The sequence below is a fragment of the Tachypleus tridentatus genome, chromosome 1, assembly GCF_004210375.1.
Source record: "Tachypleus tridentatus isolate NWPU-2018 chromosome 1, ASM421037v1, whole genome shotgun sequence".
In the NCBI taxonomy this organism is placed as follows: Eukaryota; Metazoa; Arthropoda; class Merostomata; order Xiphosura; family Limulidae; genus Tachypleus; species Tachypleus tridentatus.
The window spans coordinates 153570840-153589279 of NC_134825.1; the positions used below are offsets into that span (position 1 = coordinate 153570840).

General features: G+C 33.9%; 1 protein-coding gene and 1 long non-coding RNA gene across 2 annotated transcripts in view; one reads left to right on the plus strand and one right to left on the minus strand.

Moving 5' to 3' along the window:
• Nucleotides 1–5609: 5609 nt before the first annotated feature.
• On the plus strand, nt 5610–13058 carry LOC143227815 (uncharacterized). Its single transcript, XR_013015070.1, has 4 exons — nt 5610–5833; nt 7860–7919; nt 8258–8389; nt 11680–13058. It is a non-coding gene; the product is annotated as an uncharacterized LOC143227815 (long non-coding RNA).
• A 254-nt stretch (nt 13059–13312) lies between these two features.
• Nucleotides 13313–18440, minus strand: part of LOC143227764 (putative GPI-anchor transamidase) — a 36364-nt gene continuing 31236 nt past the window's right edge. The window contains exons 8-9 of the mRNA XM_076459031.1: nt 17560–17747; nt 13313–14540 (exon numbers count right to left, since the gene is read on the minus strand). Coding sequence (XP_076315146.1) covers nt 14453–14540; nt 17560–17747 — 276 coding nt within the window. The 3' untranslated portion in view covers nt 13313–14452. The remainder of the gene's footprint in view (nt 14541–17559; nt 17748–18440) is intronic.

Here is an 18440-nt window from a genome sequence, read left to right on the forward strand (position 1 = left end):
ATCGATTTTTAAAACTTTATAAACTTGAACATTGTAAAAATTAATTTTTAAAATTATTTGTAAGCAAAATATGTTTACATATACACATTGCTTGCCAAAATCTTAAGGCCAATGAACATAAAGAAAAAATATTCATTTTGCATTGTTAGACTCAACCACTTCTTTGAGTAGAACTTTGAAAGATGAAAATAAGAAAAAGGAAAATAAAAAAAAAAAACTTTTTTAGCATTTAATAGGGAAAATTAGCCTAAATATTAGCTGGTCAAAAGTATAAGACCATACCAAAAAGAAGTCCTAAACAGGGTAGGAAATGCCCAACAAGAGGTCTCAGTAGTGAGTTGCACGACCGTCATTGCGAATAACTTCAACATTCACTTTGGCATGGTCGATACAAGCGTTTGCAGAAAGCTGGTTGGAATGTTATTCCAAGTGGTAAAGATGGTTTCACGAAGATCATGCACTGTTTGGAATTGACGTCCATTTCTATAGACTTCCTTTGCCATCCACCCCCAAACATTTTCAGTGGGGTTCATTTCAGGCGAACACGCTGGATGGTCCAAAAGAATCACGTTATTCGCCATGAAAAAGTCCTTTGTTTTGCGGGTATTGTGGATTGCAGTGTTTGTTCTGCTGATATATCCAGTTATTTCCACGCAAGCGAGGGCCTTTAGTCAATAAGGATGCTCTTTCCAACATGCCAATGTAACCAGCTGCTGTTTGACGCCCCTGTATAACCTGGAGCTCCATTGTTCCATGGAAGGAACAAATGATGGAACCTCCTCCACTGTGTTAAATGTCTTTCTTTATCCAGTAACGTTGGAAACCATCTGGACCATCCAGGTTAAATGTTTTCTCATCAGAGAACAAAACCTTTGTCCACTTTTCTACGTCCCATGTTTGGTGCTTCTCAGCAAAGTATAACTAAGCTGTTTCGTGGTGTGAAAGGAGGCGTGGCCTTTGAAGACGTTTACGGTTTTTAAAGCCTTTCTTTCGTAGATGCCATCTTATTGTTTTCGAGCTGCAGTCTGCGTTCGTAAGGGCCTTAATCTGGTTCGACGATCGGCTGGTATCTTGCCGGACAACCCATCGAATCCTCCTGCTCAACGCCGGCGAAATTTTCTTAGACCGACCACTTGAAATTCTCCTTACGGCAGGTTGGCTGATGTTTTGAGAACACATACTTTCTTACCACAGAGATCACACTATTATATTTTGTATATAGTTTTCATGCTCTTACATTTATAGAGAATTTCTTCTAAATTGGCACTATTTGGATTGTCTTCATGTCTTAATCAGATCTTCGTTCAGGGTAAGAAGAGGGCTGTGTTCTTGTTGGTATGTGTGTTTTTCTTATAGCAGCGCCGTAACAGGCTATCTATCTGCTGTGTCCACCTTTAATTTTAGCATAGTAAGTCCGAAGATTTACCGCTGTTCCAGTGGGGGACGTTCTCGTTAGCTTCCATGTGTGTCAGTGTGTTGATTAATACACATTACACCCCACTTTGTTTTTATATTATGTTTGCTTTCTTATTTTCTCAGCCAGAGACAGAGAATGAAGATCTACTCCAGCATAAGATTTCTCAACGTTCCTTTGATTATAGTAGTACTACTGGTAATTTCAAGGCTATCAGTGTGCTTGAGAATATCAAAAATGGAACTTACCTGTAAAGAGATAGATTAAATAAATCCAGGAACTGCATTTCTTGGAAAACTCATGAGTAATGATTAACTAGCTAATGAAACAATCGTGTTTACCACTGAAGTTTATTAGCGTTTATAATTGATACTTTGTAAGAATGATTTTGAGATTTTATCACAGAAACCATGCCAATAAATAATGCCTTAATTTCATTGGTCAGTCATGTATAGAATTGCATAGAATAATTACAAAGAGAAATTATTGTTTTCTTCATGTAAAGTCACAAAATTGACTGTCCGCTCTACGTCTGTCACATTCTAAAGTTTAACTCTGCAAGTCAGTGATCTACCGCTGACCCACCGCAACAACAAAAAAGAACACTTTATTTCTTCTTAAAAAATGCAAGTTATTGCTTTTGTATATTACATGTAAACATGTTTTTTGTTTAACGCAACCTAGATGTTTATAAAGGGTTCAGAATAAGAAAAGTTCGTGTACAGAGTAAAATGTGAGTAGATATAAATACGAGTAAATGGACTGAGTAAGAATGAACAGTTAATTAAGAATTATTGTGTAATTTATGAGTGATTCAGTTCAGTGTTAGCAAAGTTATTAAGTATTTAAAGTTAGAATTATCGCGTGTATTCAATTAATCGACCAATTATGAAGGGCATTTTATGAGTTTTGTAATTTTTAGTATAGGCGTAGGTACCATTAGTCTTGGAATTTCCTTTGCTACATTGCGAACTTAGGCCAACAATTTGTGTCAAAGTATCCTGCAAAGACGTCCTGCAGAAATATTTAAAACACTCGGTGTTGGGTATTTTCTGCGTTTCTATAGAGTATCGATCATGGTTTGTTACTCTGATATTTCAAGGTACCAACTGGGGATTCGGGGCAATTTAACTTTAAGATATTAGGTTGAGGAATAATTCGTGAGCGTTTTTAAATAATTTCATTCAAGCATTACATGCAAGACTATACAATACTTCAATGCATGAACACATTACACCCAAAACATTTATTATGATACTTTATTTCATGTAATACCTAGGTATATAGTATGCATTGTTGTAAACGAAATTGCAAGAAATTAAATGCGAAAAGCAGATGGTGTCGAAAATGCTCGATTTTGTCCACTTGACATTCCATTTAATGAGCTGAAAATGAAAGCAAAAATTAAAGACATATGAAAATCAAACACACCATCTATTAGAGCAAAAAATTATCTACCAAATGACATGAAATATTTTGCGAAAGCGTTTCGTTTATGAATATATTTTTTTAACTTGAAAAAACGCTCACAAATTATTCCTCAACCAATAGAAACGTGTACAGCTCCCGTCTGCCAGTGTTTGGCGACGCCTATGATATCTTGTATAAACGTCATAGAACAGTGCTTCTCAACCACGGTTCCGTGAAATGCAAAAGTTCCACGTATTCTAATACCTAAATACTTGCTATTCATATAATTGCAAACCGAATGTACAATATTTATTAATTTAAGTTAGTGAGTGAGACCAGGCACAACAAGTGCTTGTGTCTTGTAAATTTTATTATTTGAGAGAACACGTTTCTCGTTAGACATGTATGTGTATTTTTCATGCTTTGTATTATGTGTGTGTATGGGTACGTAACTGTATGAAACATATACACTGTCATTTTTTTTCATATAATGAATGTTGTGAAGGGTTCTGGGACACATATTAAACTTGACGCCAGAAGAGTTCAGTGGATTCAGAAAGGATGAGAACCACTGTCATAGAAGAAATAAACTAATTTGTTATCATTACGTGGACAGGACTTGACGTTATTTTTACTAAGCAATCCAAATAAACTCAAAATTACAAGAAGTAAGCGTAAGAGTGTTTATTGTATCAATTATGGCACTTAAAATTGAAGGGCATTTATTCTTTCAAGTCGTCGTGCATTGTTACGATAACAAATAAAACTAGTTTGATTTCATCTGTCTTAGTTCAGGTACCTTTACACCAGGGGCGTAGATTTTTTACACCAAATGGGGGGATGATTTTTGCAACCACTTATGTGGACTGTTCAATTTGCAAATTGGTAATCTCTGATTACGTGAACCTGAAAGCTATAAACATGCAGTCACAAAGTAATCTTGTTGCCACGATACTTGCATGTATACTTAGGCCAACTGACTGATACTTACGAACTATCACTTAGATCGAAAAGCTTAGAAGCACGCCCATATTAAAGATGTACATTTCGGCTACTGAAAAAAACCTACATCTAGGCCTAATTATGTAATTCGATTGGTAAGAACACGAGAATCACAAGAACAAACACACAATTTGCAGGCCTGTGATGAAATAAAACAATTCAACAGACCAAACTGTAAGGGGATGATTGTATGCATCATACCCCATCCCCCTAGGATCTACGCTCCTGATTTACACTGACGGTAATTCCTTTCTTTGATCAAATTTCTGTTAGAATATTACTCATTAGTTTAATAATATGGGAGCTACTTGTCTTCCCTGTACGCTAGAAGGTAATGCTACATTTTTCAAATATAAAGTTAACTCTTTATGTTGCAATATATGAAAAAAAATCCATGACAGTGCTACATAATATCTATATATAAAACAAAAAAACTAAGAAATGTGTGAAAATCCTTATTTTTCTTATTTATCAACTTTACATTGTTTAAGGTAAACACGAATTTTATCAATGAAACTCTTCATACAAATTTAAACATTTTATTATTTATGGGGCGTTCTGCCGAGATCAAATAAGAAAAAACAAATTTCCTCCATCTTGAAAAATGCCCTGAATTTGAATAGATGAGGAAATATGCAACAACGATTATTGTTTGTTTGTTTTGGAATTTCGCACAAAGCTACTCGAGGGCTATCTGTGCTAGCCGTCCCTAATTTAGCAGTGTAAGACTAGAGGGAAGGCAACTAGTCATCACCACCCACCGCCAACTCTTGGGCTACTCTTTTACCAACGAATAGTGGAATAGACCGTCACATTATACGCCCCTACGGCTGGGAGGGCGAGCATGTTTAGCGCGACGCGGGCGCGAACCCGCGACCCTCGGATTACGAGTCACACGCCTTACGCACTTGGCCATGCCAGGCTCAACGATTATTGAATTAATAAACCTGGTGCACGAATACTATTAGCTGCATTTGATATATTTTTAACACTAGTAATGTTAGGAGGAAGAGGTTGATGAGAACTTGACCCTACCAACAACTAAACACTTAAAACAGACAACAGCGAATGGTTATTGAAAGTGTGGTTCTAAAAGTATGTCACGATGATAAGAGATGTTTACGTATATTCAGTGTATTTAGCAAAAAAAATTAATAATGTCTGTCTATCTTAGAATCTTGCAAACTTAGGCGTATAAAACGAACGACGATTGAAAACTGTGTATCCAGTATAAACATCGTTATTAAAATAAATTATATAAATCTTATATTTCTGAGACAGAATTATTTTACTGATTGATAAATATGCTCTTAGAAAACATTTATGCTTTATCGTCAGGATATTTTCTACACCAAGTGTAAGGGATTAAATCATATTTTCATTTCTAATACATTTGATAAGAAAAGCTTTCACATTTCTATTAAAATATGCACAGGCTGCATCACGATTCTGGTTAAAACAAATACTGCTTTTTACATTATAATCTAGGCGCTTTCATTACAACATTTTGATAGTGTGGCCTGTAAAAAGGTTATCTAAGATTTACGGATGAATAACCAAAATATACAACCTACCCCTAATGTGTGCAACAAAAATATCTAGTATGTTAAATGAAGAACTTCAAACTTTGCCCTTGAGAACCTAATTTAGTTTCAGACACTCAAGGCCAGGTTGTGTGATAGCTTAACCTTGAACGGCACTACTGATAAAAAAATCTAAAAAAATTTGAGAACATGATCGTTTTACAGACCATAGCAATAGCTATATCGTGAAACCAGCATAGAAAAGTAACGCCCAAGTTGTACAGACCTATACTTTATTTAAAATTAATACATTTTAAAGGTTATTTCTTTAAATTGTTAGTTATTTTAAAATGTATATAGCATGACGATATACATGTAGTGCCGAGCTTTACAAACACATTTTTAATAACAGGTATTGAAATGACACTCAGATTAGATTTGTAACTTTTGTGTATTGCAGCAGACAAAAGGATCTCCTCATGGGGTAAGACCGAATAAGCAATAACTTTATTTTACGATTACCTTTCGCCTTTTTTCTTAAACATCTCATTGTAAGTTAATCACAATGTTAATTAAAACAATTAAACTATGTAGATCTTTTTTGAACTCTGTCCATACTTTTCCCTGCGAAGCATGAAGGAGCAATATATTTAACTTACTCTAACGTATTGTAATCCAGGCGTGTCCTAGTGGTTGATGGGCACAGACTATAAATTAGAAAATTCATAGTTCACATCTCGTAGCTCAGTCACACAAAATCAAAATTCTAATTCCAAAATATTTAGCATAAAACTGTACTAGTCTTTTCATTTGTCCATATCGAAATCATGTTTTAAAGATTACTTCATTTTTATTCACGAATTTTTCAATTTTTGATTGTCAACAATTATGATCAGTTATAAAATCACATTAAATTAATACGATATCTCATCATTTACAATAGGCATTATTTGAAATATGTTGTTACAGATTAATTCCCCGTATATTAGGGAATATCTTATAGCATCTAACTGTGAAAGGAGTGATAGGCATGCCCCTCCCTAGGTGCATTATAAAATTCATGATTCGCGTCTTGTTGTCTCAAAAAAGTATTTCGCAGTTTTGGGCTGTGGAAAACTGGCCACGAAGGTGACGATTTAGGAAATTAGAAGTTTTTTATTAGCCATAAACGTTTAACATTTACACACAAATACATATATGTATATATATGCTAGAAAAAAAGTCATATTTAAATACTTGTTTTTGAATTTCGCGCAAAGCTACACGAGGGCTATCTGCGCTAGCCGTCCCTAATTTTGCAGTGTAAAACTAGAGGGAAGGCAGCTAGTAATCATCAACCACCGCCAACTCTTGGGCTACTCTTTTACCAACAGTGGAATTGACTGTTACATTATAACACCCCGACAGTTGAAAGGGCAAGCATGTTAGGAGTTATGGGGATTCGGACCCGCGACCTTCGGATTACAACTTGAACGCCTTAACCCACCTGGCCATGCCAGGCCAATAATTAAAAGGAAAGATTGTGAAAGTATAAAATGGTTCATATTGTTTTATGTAATAACTTAGAACAATACATATTTTAATCTGTAAAATGTTATGTTATTTTAGCTCTGACAATAATTTGTGGATTGTTTGTTCGCTTTGGAATTAAGCATAGAGCTACACAATGGGCTATCTGTGTTCTGCCAACCATGGGTTTCGAAACCCTGATTCCAGTGGTGAGAGTCTGCAGACATACAACTGGAGGGTAATTTTGGATTGAAAATGAGCAAATCCTTTTAAAGATATTAGTTGCGCGGCTGGTGTTGGCAAGTTGTTTTTTCTCTCTAAAATTCAAAAGTCTAGTTATATTAGTTTTTCTCAAGATATAAATTTTCAACTTCTTAACACTTGATATTATACAAAACCCAGTAAGATCCTATTAACTTTAAAATACTTTATCTCTAGCAATAAAATTAATAACAAAATACCACGTGAAATGGAATGCGATTTTTTTTTAATGGTAAAAAGATGTTCTTTGTACTTCTTTGTTTGAACGCAGTGAAGTGCTCAAGTAAGTTACTCAACTTTTTCTTACGTTAGTTACTCAACTTTTTCTTACGTTAGAAACGCGCTGTGGGTAAATCGGAAAGTGAGCGGCTCTGCCTGTTTTTCTTCAGAAAAGATGACTCCTTACTTGGTTAGAAAGACAGATGTGTGTTTTTTTATTTTTTTTACGGCGAATCGGATAAAAGCTGAGGGCGCCCATGCCCTTTACATAAATGACGCTTTCTTTCACTCTAATACCAATTTCATATTTGGGCTTCGAGTTTAATAATTATGAGGGTTATTGTCGTAAAGCTATATTTCTCCCGAAAATCTTACCTATCTTGCAACTTGTAATTTTTCAGCAAAGTCTCGATGGTTGTCCGTACTGATTCTCTTTGTTTCTATTTTTAAGGTCTCGAACTTTTAGAAGTCCCCTGAAGTTTAGTGTATGCATACATGTTAATAGTGTGTTTTCTTTATAGCAAAGCCACAACGGGCTGTCTGCTGAGTCCACCGAGGGGGCATATACACCTTAAGGGAAGGTATTAGTAATTTGTTTACACGCTTTGTTTGTAATAGTGGATTCAAGTTTCCGAGGTAGCTGAATTCAGCTAAGTAAATGTATAGTAAAATACTAGCTTCACTTAGACTTTACTTGTTTTAATTTTAGTTTTATAGTGGCTTTTATTCTCACTTGTCGGGGCTGTTTTCAATTTATTTCTGTTTAACTTTGGAACTAGAGATAATTTTAATAAAAGTTTTTGGCATTTATTGTAAAAATTTCATATACACTACGGGTTACTTGCTTTGTATTTTAGAATATTGTTCTGTTTGTGTTTCATTACATATTTGTGAGTCGTGCATTGTTTTCTCCATGAAGATTTGAAAGACTTCAATACCTGATATCTTAGAACCTCTTGTTAGCAGGCCTAACTACGTATACTGAGACCATTCACAAGCTTTAACCAAGCCAATTCTAAGAATGATAGCCATATCAAGCTGTCTTTCAAAGGTAATTTCCGGTACTTAAAAAAAAAACAACAAAATACGTTTGTTTGTTTGTTTTTTTTTTGGAATTTCGCACAAAGCTACTCGAGGGCTATCTGTGCTAGCCGTCCCTAATTTAGCAGTGTAAGATTAGAGGGAAGGCAGCTAGTCATCACCACCCACCACCAACTCTTGGGCTACTCTTTTACCAACGAATAGTGGGATTGACCGTCACATTATAACGCCCCCACGGCTGGGAGGGCGAGCATGTTTGGCGCGAACCCGCGACCCTCAGATTACGAAGCGCACGCCTTAACGTGCTAGGCCATGCCAGACCCCCAACAAAATACACCTGAATAGCTAGTATACAATGAATGCATCACTGGTTATACTTTACTTGCGATGTGGCATAACTGTTGGCGAGTAGTATGATACAGATGTAGAAAAATACCATCCCTCGAAAAAGAATAAACTTAAATTATTCTGTTTCAGATAACTGCCAGTATCTGAGTTAGCTGTCCTAATGTTAAACCGATATACATTGAGAATATTAAATATTCACTACAAGTTCAGTTTTGAGCTGTAAAAAATTCTGGAAGGACTTGATAATATTTAATATAATGGGGTAGGCTGAAAGACGTTCTCTCAACATTGTTATGCATTGTTCAATATGAAAGAGAGAAAAATAAGCAAGATTAACAGCTTCTGCAGCGGTTTTTTTAGGGTAAGTTAAAGTGTTCATGAGAACTATTTTTGCAATGTCTTGTTGGTCGTAGGCTTAAACAGTTAATAACGGACGGACGGCTTACTGTACTGTTTATAAAATACTCTGACTAAGAATTCGAAGATTTTGGGTTCGTATCCTGTTGGTACAAAAACGCACTCTGCAGCCACAGGTGTGATATAAGCGGTGGCCCGGCATGACCAGGTGGATTAAGGCTTTCGACTCGTAATTTGAAGGTTGCGGGTTTGAATCCCAGTTGCACCAAACATGATCGTCTTTTCAGCGTGGGGGCATTATAATGTTACGGTCATTCCCACTATTCGTTGGTAAAAGAGTAGACAAAAAGTTGACGGTGTGTGGTGGTGACTAGCCGCCTTCCTTCTAGTCTTTGCTAAATTAAGGGTGGCTAGCGCAGATAGCTTTTATGTAGCTTTGAGCGAAATTCAAAACAAACAATGGTGATATAACTGATGTTCAAACCCGATTATTCAGTTGAATAGGTGTTAAAAAAAAGTTGTCAGTGGGTGTTGTTGACTAGCTAGCTTCCTTTCCTCCAGTCTCTCAGTTTCAAAACTGTGTACGATTCTGTGCAGATAAATTTCAGTGTAGCATTACATGTAAAATCTAAAAATAAACAAATAATACATAAACATTTGAAAGTGTGAATGTCTCCCCAATTGAAAGACAAGTTGAATGGAGAAGTTTTATATACATATTGTTTATATGCCATATCTTTTTTTCCTAACAGTCATCAGTAACTAAGCACAATAATAGAAGAAAATACATCAATAGCTGAAATAATAAATTGGTATCTCATATACATGTGGGGTCTAAGGCCAATTTCAGGTACAACTGTCCCTAATTTTGATCTACTAGCCAGAACTAACCCAGCATAAGTTTTTTTAATAATAGTAAAATTAACTTTTACAGTTATAAAACTCCATAAATAGAAGTGTGTTTAGCAGCAGATAGTGGCTTGAACCTGACATTGTCTTATCTTTAAACTGATACACTAATCACTAGGACACAATATGACGTATACTTGAAAAAGTCCTTATTATCTTCATTGTTTTTCACAGATTATTTGACCTTAAACTTTTTTTAAGATAAAAGTCTAGAATTAGGATACAGAGTTTTTCAAACACTTGTGTTGAGCCAGGCATGGATGAGAAGTTTGTGTGTCCAAACTGTTATTTTGATGATTCATGGTGTTGCAAGTATGTACACCACACTTTGAGTGCAGTATAAGAGTGACAGTTAGATTCACTGTTCAAATGTGATAGTGTACACCTGGCACCCCTGATGTAATCAAGTAGATTGTGTGTGTTGTAACATTATGTTCCATTTTTCTGTAACAGTAATTTCATTGGTTATATTACTTAATATATGTATGCATGTATATGGTATCCTCAGGTTAACTAATTTTCAAAGAATATTAGGCAGTTCTGCTTTACAACATGAAAACAGGCAGGATACACTATGACGTAAACTTGAATTTAATTATGCTTAGTTCAAGCAAAGAAATAAACAGTGTGTACACAATGTTATAGAAAAGAAAAACAATCTTTAGGCTTAGGTAAGTTTAAGTATCAATACAATAATGTCTTATTTATGAACTACTATTTAAAGCATACCGAGGACGGTGCCTGCATAAACTGAAAACATAACATCAAATCACCACAAGAGGTTTCTGGGTTCATCTATCCAACAATGAAATGCTGAAAAACATGAAGCCAGCTGTTATTATTATAATATTTATCAAACTTTTCCTTAAACTCTCTTAAATTAACTGCATCTACCACACCTGAAAGGAAACCTTTCCATAAGCCAATTACCCTGTTATAGAGTAATGCTTAGCTGAAGATGACTTATACCTTCTAAAATTCATGTTTGTGTCCTGTAGTATTACCATCATATACAAACAGAGATGATGCATCACATCATACATTCCCTTAAACTTAAACACATCTCAATAAGATCCTCTGTAACTTTTCGTTTTTCAAGAGAAAACAAGTAGAGATCTAAACATATCCTACACTGACAATGTTTCCATCTCAGAAATCATCTTAGTAGCCCTACTATGAACACTTTCCAACAGGTAAATATCCTTTCTAAGGTAAGGAGCCCAAAACTGAACACTGTACTCCAAATGTGGCCTAGAACATAAATTCTAAGAATAAAAATAAAGGAATTTTATTTTTCTTGCATGTTATGTAGGAAAGAAACATAATGAAAAGGACAAACGTTTGATTAATCTTTGTGTTTTTGAACTTTTCAAAATGTTTGGAATAAAAATGACGTGTAAAATGGCAATCTTTGTAAGCTGATAGCAATGGAAGAAAAATACCATAAAACTGCCACATTAATTATAAGCCAGCTGAAAATAAACACATGTTCAGCACAATTTTTAATATACAAGATTTCCTTCATCAGCTCTGAAAGAGTTAGTGAAGGAAATCTTATCACAGTTACATTGGGGAAAAGCAACAAATATGAACATTCTTCTTAGCATATATAAAAGTTAAACACATTTATGTCAACACACAATGTTCAAAGTATACAATTTCAGCATCAGTATCTGATTTTAACAGTGTATACAATGATGAAGCATTTTCAACAAGTCTGCCATGTACTTAACCAAGATTGGATATATATTACACAGGGTGAGCCAAATTAAAGCAAGCTCACGTGAACAAGTTGATAAATCAAAGTGAACATAAAAGATTTTTAGAACCAGATGGAATGCAAAGAACATTAAACTACAAGGGTTATATATGATGCAAGAAAGTGTTTGAAGATACTGCAGTCAAGCAAATTTCTGTGGCTCACTTGTGGTACAAGTCTTGAAAGTCCTTCAATCAGGAAGTAAGGTTGCACAAACTGTGTACACTTTGTGAAGGTTGAAAAGCAGAAATTGGCATTGAAAGAATAATGTTAAAAAATCTCTGAAACGTATCAATTTATCTGTTACATCAAGTGAAGAAGAGTTAACGTATCAATTTATCTGCTACATCAAGTGAAGAAGAGTTTATAACTGACAGTTATCTAGTAATGAAATTATTGAAGGTTTTTGTTGAGCAAGACTTGATACAAAAAAACGTCTTTTCAGTGACTCCTACTTAACTGATCTAGTTGAGTTTCTTGTGGATTATATTGTAGCCAAAAGAGATAATGACAAGAAAATTGTGCTTGAAACTTTTGAAAAAATGGTAAAAATCAAATTTATATATAGTCATAAAAATTATACAAGATGGTGACAGGTAGTCATTTTTTAAGCCTGTCTACCTTGAGACACCAGACCTGATAATTAATAGTTCCTTGTGTAATGGTAATGGGTAAGTTTATTTGGTATAGCCTGGCATCAAACTGGAATAGAGCAGTCTATAAATAGGAAATCTAATCTCAATGTCAGTAAAATCAATGTAATTTATTTTAATCCATTGGCAGAAATAATTCACATGACATTTGGTGTTCTAGTCATATATAATTGTAAATACTTTTGATGAAATATTGCAGGGTAACATGTTTTTATGTATTTTGTTTGAAGAAAGACGTCATTTAAAATTTGTGTGGCATAAAATACTGAAAACTGTTGGTCTGTGTATGGGTATTGTGCAATTTGGATGTTAAAATAAAGAATTATAACTGGTTTTCTTATGTGCTGGTGGGCCTGTCATCTTAAGAATAGGCATGATCATATTCAATACTTAAAACCACTTCCAGATCTAGCTGATTTTTGTGTACCATATATGCACCTTTATATTTTGGCTCTTAAATTAAATATGAGTGTTATATGTAGACAAGTTTTCTTAGCTGTACAAATGAAAGGAGAAACAAATTTCTCAGATATGGTGACCTTTGCATTAAATAAATGGGTACGACTTTAAGAAAGTAGTGCCATCTGTTATTCAAAGCCTTAATTACTAAGCAAATTTCTTTCATGTTTAAATGTTTATTGGTTCATATTGCTCAAAATTGGATAATGGGTTTGAAACTTGGGGAATCTTATGATGGAAAGTGAAGCAATTGTGATCTTTGATGAAGGTGTTAATAGATAATAACATATTTTTGGCTTTTTCCAATCCATGTGAGAGTCAGTTATTCAAGATTTAACACCCCTTGTTTCTTTTCTACATGAAATGATAGTAGTGAATGAAATTAATTAAAAATTTTCAAGGTTTAAAAGGAGGAACATTCATATAAAAGATTTGTGCAAACCAAAATATATGTATCATATATCTAAATTTATTTCACCCAAGCATTTACTGCTAATTGTAAAGCTATTAAACAGTATATATTACACAAATGGCTTTAATGGTCAAAAAATAACAGAATCAGTGAAATGCGAAGAGTGGTATTAATTTACAATATACAGTCAATTGTCACTACATACATATGAATTACACATATGTGAAGATTGCACATTGGCCTTCCAGCAGAAAGTTAATCCTACTTCAAGACTGAAAAAACATGTTTCATATTTAATTAGCAAATGCATTACACTATGTAATACAAATTATGTTCCTGGATAGTATGTGTTATTTCTTAATTGCTTATGTTGTAAAAGTACAGAAAATGGCCATTATTCCCTTTAAACTTTGCTTTTGTGACCTGAATAATAACATTTAGAAAGTAACCTATTTTCTATGTAAAATGGGCAAATTTGCACATTTACATTTACATAAGGTCTGAATAAAACAACATATGAATCAAGATTTACATGTATTTATACTAGAGTTATAAAAACTGAACAAAAATGTTAAGAAGTGAGTAGTTTTTCGAGATCTGCGACTAATATAAATCACTTTCACGTATCAGTCCCCAATTATAGTCTCCCATCATGTTTTCGTTATACGCTCCCATATCACAAAAGCAAAGTTTGAAGAGAAAAATAGGTCTTTTCCATGTACTTTAGGCATAAGGAATTGGAAAATAACACTTTCCATCCAGGAATAAGAAAAAATGAAAATTTTGTTAGATAGTGTAATTGAAACAATCAGGTAGTATGGCTGTAAAGAATAATGATTATGATATATTGCTTATTTCCTGCAGCACAACTTTACTTTCACGTTTTCTTCTCCATTAGAAGTAAGCTTATTAGTAATTTACAGTTTAACAAAACAGAAACATTACTTTATAAATATTAATTTTCTTGTTAATATTTGTTTTTCAAATTAGCCAATAAGCACTGATAAGATGTTTTAGCTACATCATTCATTTTTGGAGAGTTAAATTTTTAATTATCAAACTGTTATATACCAGAGTAAAATAGAAGTACTTAAGAACAAACAGTTTTACTTTGAAGTGACTGAAACATCTAGTTCATGTTTATCATATTATACAGTGACCAGATTAAGAAATAAGTTAAATGTCATTTTCAGTGGACACCCATTCTGGAAACTGATTCACGTAGTACTTTCTTTGTTTTTCTTCTATTTGTGGTTCGTTATTTCTACAAAATAGAAAAAAAAAGGTGTAAATATTAACTGTATAAACCCATCAACAAAATTCCTGAAAAACATTATACAAAACCCATGTTACATGTTAAAACCAGATGCCATTTTAATCTGATATTTATAACATTCAGTTCACCCAATAGGTTACCTGTATGTGATTGACAGGCAAACTCTTTACAAGACATGCATGCAAACTCTGAAATCATTTCCTTTAATCACAAAAAAATCAGAATAAACTACAGCATCTCTTGCAGATATAATTTATAGCAATGCTAAAGTTCAGATAATTTTTTCTTTTTGAAGTTCTAACAATTAATTACAAGAAAAAACAACATACAGCAGTATGTTTATATATATATAAATACTTATGGAAACTGAAAATGTTAAAAGCATTCCATAATTATCCATGGTACAATGATCCTCATAGTTTTTTTAAATGCTGACCTTCTGTAGAGATAATTAGCCCTTACCTGACCAACAGAGGCTGATTGCCAAAACTAGGTAATTTGATCTACCCTCTGTTTTACAGGGGACAGGTCATTTGGTAAGGAAAGGACTATTTTTCCTGACCCTGCCTCACTGTACATACACTGCTGGGCAAAATCTTAAGGCCAATGAACATAAAGAAGAAATATTCATTTTGCATTGTTAGACTCAACCACTTGTTTGAGTAGAACTTTGAAAGATAAAAATAAGAAAAAGGAAAATAAAAATAAACTACTTTTTTAGCATTTAATAGGGAAAATTAGCCTAAATATTAGCTGGTCAAAAGTATAAGACCATACCAAAAAGAAGTCCTAAACAGGGTAGGAAATGCCCAACAAGAGATCTCAGTAGTGAGTTGCATGACCATCATTGCAAATAACTTCAACATTCACTTTGGCATGGTCGATACAAGCGTTTGCAGAAGGCTGGTTGGAATGTTATTCCAAGTGGTGAAGATGGCTTCACGAAGATTATGCACTGTTTGGAATTTACATCCATTTCTATAGACTTCCCTTGCCATCCACCCCCAAACATTTGCAATGGGGTTCAGTTTGGGGGAACACGCTGGATGGTCCAAAAGAATCACGTTATTCGCCATGCAAAAGTCCTTTGTTTTGCGGGCATTGTGGATTGCAGTGTTTGTCCTGCTAATAGATCCAGTTATTTCCACGCAAGCGAGGGCCCTTAGTCAATAAGGATGCTCTTTCCAACATGCCAATGTAACCAGCTGCTGTTTGATGCCCCTGTATAACCTGAAGCTCCATTGTTCCATGGAAGGAGAAAGCACCCCAGATCATGAAGGAACCTCCTCCACTATGTCGTGTAGAAAATGTCTCCAGTTGAATATCCTAATTGTGCCAGTAATGTTGGAAGCCATCTGGACCATCCAGATTAAATGTTTTCTCATCAGAGAACAAAACCTTCCTCCACTTTTCTACATCCCATGTTTGGTGCTTCTCAGAAAAGTTTAACCGAGCTGTTTCGTGGTGTGGAAGGAGGCGTGGCTTTTGAAGATGTTTAAGGTTTTCAAAGCCTTTCTTTAGCAGATGCCGTCTTATTGTTCTTGAGCTGCATTCTGCATCCGTAATCAGGTTCGACAATCGGCTGGTGTCTTGTCAGACAACCTGTCGAATCCTCCTTTTCAACGCCGGCAAAATTTTCTTGGGCCGACCACTTGAAATTCTCGTTCCATATCCTTCAGGGTCTTTTAAGAAATTTGCAACAGCAGTTTTACTATGCCCAATCTCATCAGCAATGGCACGTTGAGAGAAACCTTGCTTTTGCAGCTTGATAATTCTGCCACGTTCAAACTCTGTCAACCTTTTCGCCTTTGCCATGTTTTTACTCAATGTTACACAAGAGATGTCAGTGGGAGATGTTGACAACGTTAATGCTTGAACACAAATGACTAAATTTCATTACATGTTTACTGATTAATGCTTCATTTCAGTATGTTCTTAAACTTTTGACCAGCTAGTATTTAGGCTAATTTCATAGTGTTCACATCTTCCCTATTAAATGCTCAAAAAGTTTTTTAATTTTATTTTCCCTTTTCTTATTTTCATCTTTCGAAGCTATACTCAAATAAGTGGTTGAGTCTAACAACTAAAATGCATAATTTTTATTTATGTTCATTTGCCTTAAGATTTTGGCCAGCGGTGTAGATAATGATAGTAGTTACCTCGATACAAACAGTTATTATTATATAAACTAAATGAAGTAACACACGATAGCTTATAAAGCTGCGAGTTGCCATTTTATTTCAAATAAAGCTGATATATTTGAACAATAAATAAATTTAAATACAAAGAATTTTCAAAACAGGTCATGTATTTATTTTTATTTGGCTTAAATACACACGTTTTTCATGTTTTTGTTTTAAAGTGTCTGGGCAGCAATTAGTTTGGAATAATCCATCATTTTGTTGTGTGCTGTCTTTTAAATTTGTTCCTAATGTCTTAAGTAGAATTCCTGCCATCTGATATGTTTGTATTTAAGCACAAAGCTACACCATGGGCTATCTGTGCTTTGCCCACCAAGGGTACTGAAACCCAGTTTCTAGCATTGCAAGACTACAGATACTCTGCTGCACCACCAGGAGCCCTGCAACCTGGAAGTATTGGTCCTAAAAATCTCTTACTAATTAAGATAGCTCGGGTTATCTATGTAATAACTCTAGTTCATTTACATATATAAAGAACTGTAAGCTGTAACTGCATTTTTCAGAATATATAATTATACCTCCAAGTTTACTCAATATGATTCATCAATATATAAATGAATAGTTACACCTATAATAAGCTATGCTAAAAAAATACAAGTTTTAGTTGTGACAACTACACTAACTTTTCACATGCTATTAGACAAACAATAAGTTTTAACTGGTTAATTTCTTCACAGCTTATGGATTTAAACATGGAGTCCAGACATAATGAAAAGTTCACACTGACAAATAAAAAGGATAACTCTGGAATTCGTTGACACTTTGTTAAACAGGAGTAGAGACAAACAGTTAATGTATTCACTTACCCTAATGTTTTGTTGGTCTCATTTTGTTTAGCTGATAATGGAGGAAGATCAACAGTTGTATATGTTAATTCAACATTTCTAATACTTCCAAAAAAGTCTGTTAGTGGAACAGTTTTTGGGTCCCTACGAAAGAGATCTTTTCGAGAGGCCACGGTTGACATACAAACACGTTTTGGACAGACCTTGAGCTGTTGGAGATAAAAAACAAAGTTTCAAAGTTAAGATATTAATCAGTGTTTTTGGACAATCTTAGAAAGATTATTAAAAATAAAAAAACTAATACTATTTTTATTCTTTGGGTGAAACTCTTTTAAAATATAGTTATTAATAGCTTTGTAAAGTAATGTTATTGGTAAAACCAAAGGTTTACTAAATTAACTGAAACTGTAATTTTGAATTGGTTATTAAAACAATTTGCCTGTGAAAAAGTAAAATATTTTGCCCATTAAAATTTTTTTAAAAGTATAAGCTGAATACAAAACTATTCTTTTACACATTGTTCAACTGAAAATACACAACAGTATAATTATTTCAACTTTTTTAATTTTTTTACCTATGTTATTTGTATGTTTATGAAATGTGGCTATTATGTTTGTAAACAAAATCATTTAGTTTTATTACATGTGAATACATCACTCAAATAACACTATTATCTAACACTGTACATTTCACATAGAAAATGTGTTTTATGTTTATTAAATTTTGTGAAACTACATTTCGAAAATGTTTGTACAGAAAGTTCACAATCTGAAGAAAATACAGCTTTAAGTTAATTCTTTTTGTGACATTGTTGTAACTTGCATCTATATTCACCTGCAACTGAAATGTTGTTATTTTTTTAACCAGAAAGTTATCATTTTCAATATTCTATTCCAGTGTCT